Genomic DNA, 13516 nt, shown 5'->3' with positions numbered 1-13516 from the left:
TCCCTGAAATTTCCACCCATTGACTCTGCCCTCTGGAGAAACAGAGAACAAACTTACTGCAGCCTTTCAGATATTGGAAGACTGATTTGTCAGCAGTCTGTGCTAATTATACCACAAAGACTTTTTGCTGCTTGCGCTAAAAGGTACCTATTTAAAATGAGCTTGGGCAAAGTGAAACCTAAGAAAATAAATATGGATTCGTGTTTAGAAGCTGCAGATGCTATTCTTTGGCATTGGAAGGGTGAGTGGGTAGGGAGAGCTTGAGAAAGGGTGCGTTTACAGTTACTAAGGAATATTTTAGTCACAATAGATAGCAGCTTGTAGTTGTTTAGTTGTTTAGTCGTGTCCAACTCTTCGTGACCCCCTGGACCAGAGCACGCCAGGCACTCCTGTCTTCCACTGCCTCCCGCAGTTTGGTCAAACTCATGCTGGTAGCTTCAAGAACACTGTCCCACCATCTCGTCCTCTGTCGTCCCCTTCTCCTTGTGCCCTCCATCTTTCCCAACATCAGGGTCTTTTCCAGGGAGTCTTCTCTTCTCATGAGGTGGCCTAAGTATTGGAGCCTCAGCTTCAGGATCTGTCCTTCCAGTGAGCACTCAGGGCTGATTTCCTTCAGAATGGAGAGGTTTGATCTTCTTGCAGTCCATGGGACTCTCAAGAGTCTCCTCCAGCACCATAATTCAAAAGCATCAATTCTTCTTTGCGATCAGCCTTCTTTATGGTCCAGCTCTCACTTCCATACATCACTACTGGGAAAACTATACAGCTCCTTTAAACAAAAGATGCTGCGCAGGAAGCAAACAACTGCCTTGTGATGCCTCCAAGTCCCACCATATCAATTTTGCCTCCCTGCCTTCTTGTCCTGCAGATATGCACTGTCCCTTGTTCTAAGGTACTTGTGCCCACACCCATTTTCTGTTCAGCTTTTGTTTTGTTTTTGTTCTGTTATAAGAAAAAAAACCCTGCTCCTTTTCCCTTATGGGGTACCCAAGAGCCCGTATAGAGTCCTGATGTAGGTTCTCTATTGGTAGGAGAAAATAACAGAGGCCAACCAGAGAATATTTAGAAGCAAAGCAGCTAGTAAGCCTGATCTTTATTCAACTGTTGCAACAGGGGCCTCACTCACCACATGCAGGAGGGAGGAGGAACTCAGAACATTGGTGTGCAAGCTCTTATATAGACATTTGAAATTGCCCACCCTGGAGCCCAAGACTACCCCCTGAAACATCATACATACATCACAGAAGGAGACAGTCAACAACAGAGGAGGCGGTCCACAGCAGAAATCCTGTTTGCCAGGGTATATGATAATGGTCACTGATTGCATCATATGGGCAGTCTGTCCATTCTTCTGTGATGGTAAATAGTTCCTGAATCCAGGTGACAGGCTCATCGTATTCACACACAAATACGCCCTTAAGACAGGATTTGTGAGCAAAGAGACAATGGGGAGGTTTTCCCATTTCCTTCCTCCTTGCAGAGAAATATTTGAGGTCAATTTGGGAGAGTCAAAATGGCTTCAGGATTGTTCTCCTGTACTATTTCAGATATGTGGTTTACATACTTATGTATTTGTTTGGCTTTTAATTTACGAACATTTAATTTATATATTTGATACCTTAAATTCTTATAGCAGTTCATTTTAAGGGAAAGTGTGGAGGCAGGAAACTAACCAGGGAGAAAGTGTGAAAGGATGGGGCTTGGTAAGAAAAAAGGGGGGGGGGGAGGAAATGGAAATGATAAGGAGCACATAGTGGAAATTTTAACATGGGTGCCACATTGCAGGTTGGAAACCAGACCTGGAAAGGCTGTCAAGTTGTGGTTCCAGAATGACCATGTTAACGGAGAAATCTGAGGGTTCCCTTGGACAAAAAAAAACCCAAGGACACCAGCCAGGAATACCAGAGCAAAACAGCAGCCAGTAGGCTTGGTCTTTATTGAAGACTGTCGCGACAGGACTCCCACCTGCCACCAGGTGAAGCAAGATGGAAGCAAGATAGTTACTAATCCCCCACGCTACACCCCTAGAACTACATCATGACTACATCATTGACACATCACAAAAGGGGGTTGAGGGAGGAGTTGTGGAGGTAACCTGAGTATCTTGTCACCTGGCTGGTTCCTCCTTTCTCCCTCCCCATGAGTCATTTCCAGAGGACAAAGGGGAGTTGGCAGTTTCATGCCCCCAGAGAGAAGTTCTGACCATTGTCCTTTGTTCAGTCCATGTTGAATCCACTCCCATATGCAAGTCCTTTGTGACCTTGATGGTCTTCTGTCTGGGACTATCAAGGTTGTCATGCCAAATGGGTAGGGCTCCTGTGTATGTGCTGGTACGTTTAAGAGATTATGGCTGTCCTGTATCAAACCATCCTCCTTTGATAGTCCTTCCTTCATGGAGTAAAATAAAAGTGGACTGGTGTAAATCCGATGTATGGTTGATTTACTATGAATTTATAACAGAAACATCGTGTATGTCGTGTGTGAGTGTGTGTTTGTGTTGTGTTTGTACAAACTGAATGATTGGGGGGGGCGGTTTCCTGCAACAACCATTTATAACAATTAAGCTGTAAAGTTTATTTGTTTTATTTATTTATTTTGTTTATATACCGTCCTTCTTCGTAAGATCTCAGGTCGGTTCACAGAATAAAATACAAGGTAAAAACACAAATAAATAATTAAAACAATACAGCTAAATAATAACACACACACCCTCCATAATCATATACCAACATAACAGCTACCTTGAACACTGTGTGGTTCAGAAGTTTTTGAAAACCTGTCTCCAGAGGCTGTTCCCAGAATCTCTCACTACTGGCAAAGAATGAGCCAGTGACAAAATTCCCAAGTGAAATTTCTCAGAAGCTGGTGGTGGGCGAGGGGGGGGGGGACACCTCTTGAGTACAGCCTCTCATTCTTCACACTAGGATGTGTGGAAATTATGAGGCTGATGGGAAGAACTAGAGGGCCAAAATTCCTGGGTTTAATGTGCTGGCCGTTTTGTTGTTTCTGGGTAATGGTGAAAAGGAGTGAACTAAACGAGTGCCGGGTAATTGAGACAGCAGTTGACATTAGGCAACACAATAGAGTCTTGTGGCATTTTAAAGACCAAGAGATTTATAGTGGCATAAACTTCTGTGGACTAAAGGAGAAGGGGTCTTTAGGCCACAAAGGTTTCCGCTACTATAAATCTCTTTATCAACTTTAAATTGCCACAAAACAACCCTGTCCTCTGTTGCACTCGACAGTAGCAAGGCAACCATCCTCTGGGTGTTATTCGGGTTAAACAGCCTTACTTCGGCCATCTCTGGGCCACCGATGAGCCCATGGTAATATGCTGGGTGTTGCAATTAGTACAGCAAATAATTTAAGCATGTGTGATAGTGTGCTCATTTAGCACGCTGATAAATGCTTGGTTAAGTCATCCATTTTCAAACAGCTGTGACAGGAACATTAGTCTGAACTCTCACTCGCCCCCCAAATCTCTAGTAATTTCATTCTTAGAAGCAAAACAAAATAGCCAACGTTGCACCTTGTTGACTGCAAACTGCACAGAGTTATGCACAAATTGTCATGGAGGATATTTCTGTCTGGTGGTTGGTACTAAATTAAGCTTCCACTTTCAGAGGCAGTATACCCCATAATATTATGTACGGGGAGGGGGGACAAAGGAAGAGGTGGAGAGGCTGCAGCCTCATGCCCTGATTATTATTATTATTATTTTATGGGAAAGCACTTTAATCCTTTATTAAAACTGACCAAGTACACAAACAACCAGATCTGAACAGTGACTTGGGACAGTTAGCCATACTTTCCACTCAACTTTTTTTTTTTAAATACATTACATGAACACCAGCCTCGTTCCTCTGCATACATACAGGAAATAAAGAGCCAGGCATCCAGAAATTTAACCCACAATAACTAAATCTTCCGAAGGGAATTCATAGTAGGGAACCTCGAGATTTAATGGAGCTGGACCTTTGCGGATTCTGCCAGACGCATCTTAATGCGACCCATGGCAGGGGCAATAATAGCCACCAAATTCCCCAATCAATCTCAATCTCTTTTGTGGTTCTGTGATGCACAGAGAGGCTTCCTTCTCCACTTGAAAGTCATATTCTTGCCTTCAGGAATATCGGAGAGCTTGATCTCAGTCATCAACAATGCCAACACATCAGCAGAAGCATTCATGCTGCTGACAAACTGAGTGACAGCATTCTTAGCAGCATATGCTGTCGCCACACAGGTTGTTGCTGTCATAAAGTAGGAGAAGACTTTCCTGGATTCACTGCTCTCTTGGGATGATTTTGCAGCATCTGTGACATCATGGCGACGGTAGTCAGAGAAGTCAGGCACAGCGACATCATTGTGAACGTAATGAATGCTAGCAGGAGCATTGAGGCTGGCGGTGGCGACAAGCCCCCCACGGGCAGCCTGGCCTTGCAGCGACTCCTGGCAGAGCAGAGGCCGCTTTGGGTCCAGCGGCAGCTTCGAGGCCACCGGAGCCAACCCAGCCGCCAGGGGCTTCAGCGGACCCGGGATGGTGTGGGCGGCGGCCGAGAGGTAAAGGGCCAACGGGCCAAAGCGGGCGGCCACGGACAACATGGTGATGGCGGAGTCAACTTCTCCTCTCTCTTCCCCCTCCGGCCGGTCACCTTCTCATGCCCTGATTATGAGCTTGAGTCATTTCTTGCCAGTAACCGAATGCTGAATGAGATGGACTAACCAGCTTTGAGGTGTAATAAACAAAATCTGCCCTTCTTCCCTTATGGGGGACACAAGAGCCCTTATAGGGTCCGTTGTAGGTTCTCCATCGGTGTTCGGGGATCCAAGGTACGACTGTATAATGAATTGAAAAGGATGTTTAAAATAACTTTTGTAAAAAAAAAAAACCAGAAGCTTTTCTTTTGGGAATTATAGTAACAGAACTACCTAAGCTGTACATAAACTTATTCATGTATGCGACTACAGCGGCAAGAACGTTACTCGCCCCAAAATGGAAAGAAGCACAAGTCCCAGCAAAGGAAGAATGGATACAAAAACTTGTGGAATACGCAGAAATGGCGGAACTTACAGGAAGAATAAGAAATCAAGACAACAAACCTTTTATAAAAGAATGGCAATAGTTTATTGAATGTTTACAGATAAATTGTAAACAGATAAGAACATTGGCAGGATTATTGTAATGACTTGCAGTTTTATAAGAGTACAGTGGTACCTCAGGTTACAGACGCTTCAGGTTACAGACTCCGCTAACCCAGAAATAGTACCTCGGGTTAAGAACTTTGCTTCAGGATAAGAACAGAAATTGTGCAGCGGCAGTGGGATGCCCCATTAGCTAAAGTGGTACCTCAGGTTAAGAACAGTTTCAGGTTAAGAACGGACCTCCAAAACGAATTAAGTTCTTAACCCGAGGTACCATTGTATATATTTAAAGTAGATGAGTCAATGGGCAAATTAAGTTAATTTGGATATGCAGATGGTATTAAAAATAAATTTAAGGAACAGCAGAAAGAGGGGAAAGGAAGTTAAGTTTTGAAATGTTAAAATGATTGTAAAATTAGTGAAATGTATACATCTGAAAAGTAATAATAATAATAATAATAATAATAATAATAATAATATAGATGGGTCTCTGGCCTGATCCAGAAGGTTCTCCTTCTGTCTATGTCTTTGTGCCTTGCCAATGACTCTCCCTTTTCCTCTCCCTCTTGCCCAACAGTGAGCGTGGTCGATTTCTGCGGCCAGACCCTGTACGGGGATGGGATGGTGTTGACGTCCCACCGAGACTCCCGCCGTTACTACTTTGTAGTGGCCAGCACTGACTGCCAGCTGACCATGCAAGCGGCAACCCCCAAAGATAAGGTCCAGTTCCAGTTCCGCTTCTTCCTGGTGTACAGCATGGTGCGCTCGCCTTCCAGCACGCTGGCCAGCAGGGCCAGCAACGACCACCCCACTCTGGCCCTTCCCAAGTCCAGAAGGGAGCGGGAGACCCCTGACCCTTGCACAGCAGGCTCCTACGTGCAATTCTACGATGGCCAAAACCACACCGCCAAGCCCCTGGGGATGCCGCTGTGCGGGAAGAATATCCCACGGCCCGTCACCTCCAGTGGCAATTTCCTCACCTTGAGGCTCGTGACTCGTGGCCAGCAACCTCGTGTCGACTTTGTGGGTGACTTCACCTCCGTTCGAACTGGTAAGGCAGGAAGCGGCTGTTGTAAACAAAAATGGCCCTTTTCCCTTATGGGGTATCCAAGAGCCCATATAGAGTCCTTACATAGGTTCCCTATTGGTAGGAGAGAATAACAGAGGCCAACCAGAGAGTATTGAGAAGCAAAACAGCTAGTACAGTGGTGCCCCGCAAGACGAACGCCTCGCAAGACGGAAAACCTGCTAGACGAAAGGGTTTTCTGTTTTGGAGGCGCTTTGCAAAACGAATTTCCCTATGGGCTTGCTTCGCAAGACGAAATGTCTTGCGAGTTCCTGCGGGTTTCCCCCCTTCCCCCCCCTTTTCCTAAGCCGCTAAGGCACTTATCAGCTGATCCACTGATAAGCCGCTTAACAGCTGATCCGCTAAAAGCCACTAAACCGCTAATAGCGCTAATCCGCTAAGCTGTCAATGGGCTTGCTTCGCAAGACGAAAAAACCGCTATACGAAGAGCCTCACGGAACGGATTAATTTCGTCTTGCGAGGCACCACTGTAAGATTGATCTTTATTGATCTGTTGCAACAGGGTGCTCCCCTCACCCGCAGGAGAGAGGCGGGACCCAGAAAAATGGCGCGCAAGGCCTTATAAAGACTTTTGAAATTGCTACCCTGTAGATCAAGACCACCCCCAGAAACATTATACATACCTCACAGAAGGGGTGTAACCTAAGACCACCCCTCAGATACATCTCACCTACATCACAGAAAAGGCGGTCTTAAAACGGTCTTAAAACAGAAATTTGAATGTTGTTTTTCTCCTGTCCTTGTTTATCTCCTGACTGGCAGGTTACTTGATTGGATTTCCTGGGGAGCCCGGCCAATCTTTTGTAGTGATAAATACATGTACTTAGTTCCTGGGCCAGGTCACAGGCTCACACCCTATTCAAACACAGACTTACCCTTAAGACAGGATTTGTGAAGGAAAAGACAATGGGGAGGCTTTTCCACTTTGACCATGCAGAGAAAACATTTGCTCAGTTGAGGAATCAAAATGGCTTCAGGTCGGTCTTCCTGTGCTGATCTATGTACGTGCGGTTATGAACATTGCCATATATCAAAGACCTCAAAATTCCTATCACACAGCTCCAAATGAACTGAGCAATGCTGCTCTATCTTATTTTAATTTTTAATTTTATTTTATTGCATTTATATCCCACCTCTTCTCCAAGGAGCTCAAGGTGGTGTATGCCTCCTCATTTAACCCTGAAATTAATTAAACATGAAATTGGGGTATTATGGCTGTGACGTTCAGCGTATCTACTTGGAAGTGATTTCATGTGAAATCAATGAAACTTGCTCCCAAGTAAACTTCTTTGCTTGGCAGGCTTTCATGGACATTCAGACAACTGGGTCCTTGCATAGTCAGGATTTAGCATTTTGATCAGGGCGCTTTCCACATGCTATATGGCAACAAACCCAGGTTTGCAACAGAGTTCACACATGGCATTGAGATCTCCAGCCAACTTGGGGTTTCCGATCGAGTGTTCCTATTATGAAATACTAGCTTCTGGTCAAGGGTTTGTCTCACCCACATACAGTGGTGCCCCGCAAGACAAATGCCTCGCAAGACGGAAAACTCGCTAGACGAAAGAGTTTTCCGTTTTGGAGGTGCTTCGCAAAACGAATTTCCTATGGGCTTGCTTTGCAAGACGAAAATGTATTGCGAGTTCCTGCGGTTTTTTTTCCTCCCCCCCCCTTTTTCTAAGCTGCTAAACCGCTTATCTGCTTATCCGCTAAGCTGCTAATAGCGCTAATCCGTTAAGCCGTCAATGGGCTTGCTTCGCAAGACGAAAAAACCGCTAGACGAAGAGAATCGCGGAACAGATTCTTTTCGTCTTGCGAGGCACCACTGTGAATCAGTGAATCAGGTGAGCCTGAGAGGCAGCAACTGGGCTCCAAGGTGACCCAGGAAATTTCATGTTGCCCTGTGGGGGGATTTGAACTCTGGTCTCTCCTGGGTCCTAGTCCAACACTGTAACCCTAAGGGTAAGGTGCAGGCGATGTGGACCACTGGGCTGCTGTCAGGGTAACTGGCGCTGTGTTCTAAACCACTGAGCCTCTTGGGCTTGCCGGTCAGAAGGTCAGCGGTTTGAATCCCCGTGACGGGAAGAGCTCCCACTGCTCTGTCCCAGCTCCTGCCAACCTAGCAGTTCTAAAGCACTCTAGTGCAAGTAGAGAAATAGTTACCACTGTGGCGGGAAGGTAAACAGCGTTTCTATGCGCTGTGGTTTCCGTCAATGTGTCCCATTGCACCAGAAGCAGTTTAGTCCTGCTGGCCACATGACCTGGAAAGCTGTCTGTGTACAAACACTGGCTCCCTCGGCCTGAAAGTGAGAAGAGTTCCGCAATCCTGTAGTCACCTTTGACTGGACTTAACCATCCAGGGGTCCTTTACCTTTACCATTTTAAAAAATTTCAATGCTGGTGTTAAATGCATTTTAACTATTGTTTTAAGCTAGTTTAGGAGGTACATTCCAGGCAGTGCTTACTGTTACCAGAAAAATCCGAGGGCTCCCTTGGACAAAACAAAGACACCAACCAGGATAACCTGGAGCAAAACAGCAGCCTGTAGGCTTGGCCTTTATTGAACTGTTGCAACAGGGTGTTCCCCTCACTTGCAGGAGAGAGGAAAGGCACAGAAAAATGGTGTACAAGACCTTATAAAAACTTTTGAAATTTCCATCCTCTAGGTCAAGCCCACCCCCAGAAACATCATGCATACATTACAGAAAGGAGGGGTTGAGGGAGGAGTTGTGGTGGTAACCTGAGTGTCCTGTCACCTGGCTGGTTCCCTTCTCTCCCCCTCCCCATGAGTCACTTCCAGGAGACAAAGGGGAGTTGGCACTTTCCTGCCCCCAGAGGGAAGATCTGATCATTGTCCTTTGTTCCAGTCCGTGCTGAATCCACTCCCATATGCAAGTTCTTTGTGATCTTGATGGTCTTCTGTCTAGGACCATCAGGGTTGGCATAGCAACTAGGCAGGGCTCCTGTTTTATAAGAGTACAGTGGTACCTCAGGTTACAGACACTTCAGATTACAGACTCCGCTAACCCAGAAATAGTACCTCGGGTTAAGAACTTTGCTTCAGGTTGAGAACAAAAATTGCGGCAGCGGGAGGCCCCATTAGCTAAAGTGGTGCTTCAGGTTAAGAACAGTTTCAGGTTAAGAACAGACCTCCAAAACGAATTAAGTTCTTAGCCCGAGATATCACTGTATAGGTACATTAAACCACAAGAACAGCAAAATCTGAACAGCAAAATGTTTCTCTCTCCCTGCAGGTTTGAACGCTTCGGCCTGCAGCACGGAGTCCTATTTTCCCTGCCACAATGGCAAGTGCATTCCTCCCAGCCTAGTCTGCGATGGCAGCAGTGTCGATAACTGTGGGGATGGTACAGACCAGGCTGCCCAGTCCCCGGCCTGGTGCAAAGGTTGGTGGCTGTAGAAGGAAGAGGGTGTGTGTATGTGCTGTTATAAGTAAATAAAACCCTGCTCCTTTTCCCTTATGGGGTACCCAAGAGCCCATATAGAGTCTTTTTGCAGGTTCCCTATTGGTAGGAGAAAATAACAGAGGCCAACCAGAGAATATTAAGAAGCAAAGCAGCTAGTAAGCCTGATCTTTATTAACTGTTGCAACAGGGTGCTCCCCCACATGCAGGAGAGAGGAGGAGGACCCCAAACCATGCACACAAGCCCTTATATAGACATTTTAAATTGCCCGCCCTGGAGTCCAAGACCACCCCCCAGAAACATCATACCTACATCACAGAAAAGGCGGTCTACAACAGAAATCTGAGTGCATTGTTTTTATCATGTCTGCCAGGTTACCTGTTAATGGTCACTTGACTGGATTACCTGGGGAGCCTGGCCATTCTTTTGTTATGATAACTATTGGGCTCACACCCTATTCATATCTTAAAAGTGCCCTTAAGACAGGATTTGTGAGCAAAGAGACAATGGCAAGATTTCGCATTTTGACCTTGCAGAGAAATATTTGAGTTCAGGACTTTTTCTATGGGGTTTCAGACATGTGGTTTATATACACAGTTATGACAATTTATTACATATATATATGACCTTAAAATTCTTATAACAGTGCCATTCCTTGCTCATGGGTGAGAAAGTGAGGCTGAATGCCTGAGCCTGATGGCTGCAGCGGCCCCTTAAGTTGTTAGGAAAGGGAGCAGGCTACGCCCCTCTGCTTTGGTTTCTCCGTGGCAGCACAGAGGCCACTACTGTTTTTGACTCTTTCTCCTTTTCAACTCCAGGCTCACCCACGCTCCTGCCGCCCTTGAATAATGCTGAGGCCTCTTCTGCAGTTAACGCCCTGCCAAGTCAGGTGACCTGCGCAGGACCCCAGGAAAGCCAGCTCCTGCCCCCAGGCACTGCCACCTGGGAGAAAACAGGTACAGCAGCACCATTGCTGGCAGGAATGAGGCCTTGTAATAACTTGGTTGTTTATAGTGTGCCTTTTGGGAACTCCCTGCCTATTTATACTAAGCAGGTGGCTATCACTGTACTCTTTTCAGCTAAAAACACAGTTCTTTCTTACCTACAAAAGGCGAAATTCCTCGCGGCGCTTTCAGCAGAAACGCTCAGAGTCCCAGGTTTTTCCCAGTGCAGTCTTTTTAATGTGAGCAATATGCAGGTATTTACAAAAACAGTCCATACAGAGTACCTGCTCCTTAAGGCAAACGAATACTCTCCACACAGCATCACCACAGCACAGCACAACCACCACCCACTGTTGAGCAGGCTTTCCTTTTTAAAACAGGTGATCGCCAATCACATTAATCACACTCCTGCTGAGTCACTCTGACTCAGCACTTCACAGAGTATTGCATCAGCCTGTTGAAGCCTGCAGACTTATTCAGTATCCTGCGAATCCCAACAGTCTTGTAGCACCCTGCTTGTGGTTAACACTTAGCTGGAATGAAATATTCAACGCAGCAATAGAGAAATTAAAATAATAATTTATTTGTCAGACAAATAAATGACAGGCACAGTGGTATATGGTTACCAAAGCTCTGCCTGCCCTCCAGCTCTGATGGCCAGCACTTATATTTGCTCAGCCCAGCCCCCTTGCTCCTCCTTTGGCTGCCTCTGTCCAATCAGCCTGGTTGAAATTCCTATTGGCTGTTTGCTAGAACCAATCATAAAAGATACACCCATTTCCTATTACCTTTTATGGGAGACAAAGAGCTATATTTCCTTCTATCCATAAATGGCAGACAAGTAGCCATATATCTTACATTTGCCTCAACAAGGCACCTTAATTACCAGATCACTTTTTGCCCCTTTTGCCCTGTTGCCCCTACATTCCAAAACAAATGGTTAAAACAGATGGCTCGTGGTATTAAGTTCTATCTAAACAGAGATCTTACTATTTACCAACTTTTAGTTAGTGTTTTTGCAGCTTGATTGTATTCTGTAATATGTAGGGTCAGTGTAACCTTTGCTCCCAGCCTGTAATTCCCTTTTACAACCTTGAGAAACCTGTCTCCTGCTACTACTATAAATCAGGGGGGCCCTTGTCCAGGAGGATAAACAACCGCCAAAGTCCTTAGCCAGCTGGTTTTCAGCCTGGCATGAAACATTTGCAAATCTTTAAGCTCATTTTAAAATACAGGCCTTGATCAGATGCCTCAGTCTGGCACAATGGCAACTCTTCAGCTCGCCCACACTCTAACCCCCATCCAGGTGCATACAGCAGAAAAACAGCCTCATTCAAAGCATTTGAGGGTAACTCCCAGATCATCCCTTATCTCCAGAGTGATAGTTATCAATCACCAAGTCAGCAGGAGCTAACAGGAAGATAGAAAAACCGCCATTCATCTCCCCTGGAAATCTGCTAAAAACATTTTTTAAAAATAATATTTATGCTTTCCAGGTTTACATTTCACTAATTTTACAATCATTTTAACATTTCAAAGCTTGACTTCCTTCCTTCTCTTTCTGAGGTTCCTTAAATTTATTTTTAATATCTTCTGCATATCCAAATTAACTTAATTTGCCCATTTATTCATCTACTTTAAATATATTCTGTAATAAAACTGCAGGTTTTAACAATAACCATGCAAACGTTCTTATCTGTAAATGTTTAATAAACTATTTCCATTCTTTTATAAAAAGTTTGTATTCTTGATTTCTCATTCTTCCGGCAAGTTTTGCCATTTCTGCATATTCCATAAGTTTTTGCATCCATTCTTCCTTTGCTGGGACTTCTGCTTGTTTTCCATTTTGGGGCGAGTAACATTCTTGCCGCTGTAGTCGCATACATGAATAAGTTTCTGTGCAGCTTAGGTAGTTCTGTCCCTATAATTCCCCCCCAAAAAGCTACTGGGTTGTTGTTTTTTACAAACGTTATTTTAAACGTCTTTTTCAATTCATTACATATCATATTATAAGGGGGTTGGACTCGATGGCCCTTGTGGTCTCTTCCAACTCTATGATTCTATGATATATAAAACATTTTTGTATAGCTAGGCCTAACCACATGCTTATAAAGTTAAAGTGAATTTGAATCTCTTAGTATTTTAAATTTTTGTAGGTTTTATTGTTGTAATTTTTTGATTTTCTTGTTCTACCCTTTTTGTAAACTGCTCCGAGTTTTTCTTCACAGTCAAGCAGTGTCTGTATTTTTTGAAATGAACAACAATATCAAAATAGCACAGCTGGGGCAATTGTTTGGTGGGGAACACAATTTGTTCCGTTTTCCTGCAACTTACCAGGCTCCTTCTCCTCCTTCACAGATAAACGCAAGCCTCTCTTTGCTTTGCTGGCTGCCAGCCTGGGCGCTGCCTTCGTGTTCTGGTGCTTCTGCAATCCAGGCTGGTTCATCTGGAGGGTGGGCGCCTGCAGGTACCTGCCCGGTTGCAATTCCGTCTGTGCTGCCTGCCACCTCTGCCCACGCAGCTGCACCCGCCGGGAGCCCCCCAAGGTTACCCCACATGGAAGCACTGAGCCACCCGTGTGACTCCGAGATGGGGGGCAGGGTCACAGGCCCTTAGTTTTAGAAGAGCATGGGCCAGAAGGGGTACCGCTGGCAGTGGAGGCATGATGGGGATTAGCCAGGGGTAGGCAACCTAAGGCCCGGGGGCCAGATGCGGCCCAATTGCCTTCTAAATCTGGCCCGCGGATGGTCCAGGAATCAGTGTGTTTTTACATGAGTAGAATGTGTCTTTTGGTTAAAATGCATCTCTGGGTTATTTGTGGGGCCTGCCTGGTGTTGTTACATGAGTACAGTGGTACTTCGGGTTAAGACCTTAATTCGTTCTGGAGGTCTGTTCTTAACCTGAAACTGTTCTTAACCTG

General features: G+C 45.3%; 1 protein-coding gene and 1 pseudogene across 6 annotated transcripts in view; one reads left to right on the top strand and one right to left on the bottom strand.

The window, feature by feature from the left end:
• LDLRAD2 (low density lipoprotein receptor class A domain containing 2) overlaps positions 1 to 13381 on the top strand; it is a 472593-nt gene extending 459212 nt beyond the window's left edge. For 4 of the 5 annotated variants that reach the window (XM_081871209.1, XM_081871211.1, XM_081871212.1 and 1 more), the window contains 4 exons: positions 5720 to 6193; positions 9484 to 9633; positions 10471 to 10608; positions 12955 to 13381. In XM_081871209.1, the coding sequence (XP_081727335.1) occupies positions 5720 to 6193; positions 9484 to 9633; positions 10471 to 10608; positions 12955 to 13178 (986 nt within the window). In that variant the 3' untranslated portion in view covers positions 13179 to 13381. The remainder of the gene's footprint in view (positions 1 to 5719; positions 6194 to 9483; positions 9634 to 10470; positions 10609 to 12954) is intronic. The other variant, XM_081871213.1, reaches the window with a different exon arrangement.
• On the bottom strand, positions 3709 to 4652 carry LOC309346969 (cytochrome b-c1 complex subunit Rieske, mitochondrial pseudogene; annotated as a pseudogene). Its single transcript has one exon. The product of its transcript is annotated as a cytochrome b-c1 complex subunit Rieske, mitochondrial pseudogene (transcript).
• Positions 13382 to 13516: the final 135 nt, after the last annotated feature.

Source organism: Podarcis erhardii (assembly GCF_964252035.2).
Source record: "Podarcis erhardii genome assembly, chromosome: 7".
NCBI lineage: Eukaryota > Metazoa > Chordata > Lepidosauria > Squamata > Lacertidae > Podarcis > Podarcis erhardii.
The sequence above is the reverse complement of the archived record's forward strand: the minus strand, read 5'-3'. Positions and strand labels throughout refer to the sequence as shown.